The sequence below is a fragment of the Triticum aestivum genome, chromosome 2B, assembly GCF_018294505.1.
Source record: "Triticum aestivum cultivar Chinese Spring chromosome 2B, IWGSC CS RefSeq v2.1, whole genome shotgun sequence".
NCBI classification, from domain to species: domain Eukaryota; kingdom Viridiplantae; phylum Streptophyta; class Magnoliopsida; order Poales; family Poaceae; genus Triticum; species Triticum aestivum.
This window is the reverse complement of record NC_057798.1, coordinates 156,407,288-156,408,882: the sequence shown is the minus strand read 5'-3', so window position 1 is coordinate 156,408,882 and position 1,595 is coordinate 156,407,288. Positions and strand designations below refer to the sequence as shown.

The following is a 1,595-nucleotide window of genomic DNA, read 5'->3' as shown; positions in this document are numbered from 1 at the left end:
TCAAAACTATTAACGTGAATTTTTCAGTTCTCATTTTTACACTTTTTATTCTTCCCTTGAGATCCACTGTTTGCTCTTCTAACAGTATAATACTAGCTGTGCACTTGCAACCCCTTTCAGTTGAGCTGGGTCCTGGTATCCTCGGGAACATTTTTTTAGGGAATCCAGGTAAGCTCAGCATGATAAATTGATAATCAGTCCATTTCATTCATTTACTCTTTATCTGTGTCACTTGTCACAACCTCATTCCTGTTAAATTTGAAGCGCCCACTAAATACTATTGCTATTAGATCTAAAGACGATGCACTCTAGAAATTTAAGTGAAAAAAGTTGGGTAATGCATTTAGCATATTTTAACTGTGAACGAGGGACATTCCTGTTAATCTTTGGAAGGCCCTCTAAAATATCTCCTTTTATTGTTTGCTTCAACTGTTGGAGATGTTCTCGCAGGTGGAGATCTATATGATGTAAGTTCTTATGGTGTTGAATTTTCTTTTATGGATATTATTGTACAGAGGATAGCAGCTTTGGGCCTGTGTGCACATGCTAATGTTCGCTGACTCTATTGTAGACTGTCTTCGAGAACATTGCTGACTCTATTGTAGACTGTCTTCGAGAACAATTGAAGAAGTTGTTGCACTACAAGCTGAAACGACCAAGTTAATGTTTGATCTTTTGTTACATCGATTTGTAAACCTTAATGTCTATTTGGTGCTTTCACAAGACTAATTCACTGGTGGACGTTTAATACTATATATACAAGTAGATTTCCACATATGACTATAATATTAGTCAAAACGTGCGTTGCACGTGCACGCTTACTAGTAACTATCAGGTTTCCATATCAGATACATAACCACCAACCCATGATGAAAACAGAAAACATAACCACCATGTTTCAGAAACACAACCAATAAATTTGAGCTTCAGCTCCAGCACCACCTCACGAAAGGAATGATTGAAATATGAAATACCTACAATTAAGTACTCCCTCCGTCCGGAAATACTTGTCCTCAAAATGGTTGTATCTAGACTTATTTTAGTTATAGATACATCCATTTTATCCATTTCGAGGACAAGTATTTCCGGACGGAGGGAGTATGCAGCTAAGCACAAGCATGAACACATACAATCATCTGTCATAGTGTGAACAGCGAAAGATTCAGAATCACAGTGAGGTATCAGAATTATGACAATTCAGAAATTAGCTCTTGAAATTCAAAGACGGTCCAGTCAGCTTTGGCTGCAACTGCTTCTCTCATCTGGACGCCGGCGTAACAGATGAACAAGTCTGCTCCACCAGGTTGACGAGCCTGCATGGACACATGTATATAAATTAAGCTACGCAGATTTTTGTTCATTTCTCATGTTTAGAGAAAACTCCATCGCATTGAAAATTAAGAACACTCCTAATCGATTAATATGCTGCATAACCATCATCCACAGAAAGATTATTTGTTGGTCTTTGACGAGAATTAAATGCCATGTATCAATATTTAACATGTCCTCATGAAGTCCATACGATTGGTATGGACTCTCCAACCCTTCATTTCTACAGCATGATAAAGTACTAGATTGCTCATTTAAAAAAAAGT

The 1,595-nt window shown here is 37.4% G+C and overlaps 1 protein-coding gene across 2 annotated transcripts in view; it reads right to left on the bottom strand.

Moving 5' to 3' along the window:
* Window positions 1-1,121: 1,121 nt before the first annotated feature.
* The window catches only part of LOC123040914 (phosphoserine phosphatase, chloroplastic), a 3,853-nt gene continuing 3,379 nt past the window's right edge, over window positions 1,122-1,595 (bottom strand). For both annotated transcript variants that reach the window (XM_044463630.1, XM_044463632.1), the window contains exon 8: window positions 1,122-1,313. In XM_044463630.1, coding sequence (XP_044319565.1) covers window positions 1,188-1,313 — 126 coding nt within the window. In that variant the 3' untranslated portion in view covers window positions 1,122-1,187. The remainder of the gene's footprint in view (window positions 1,314-1,595) is intronic.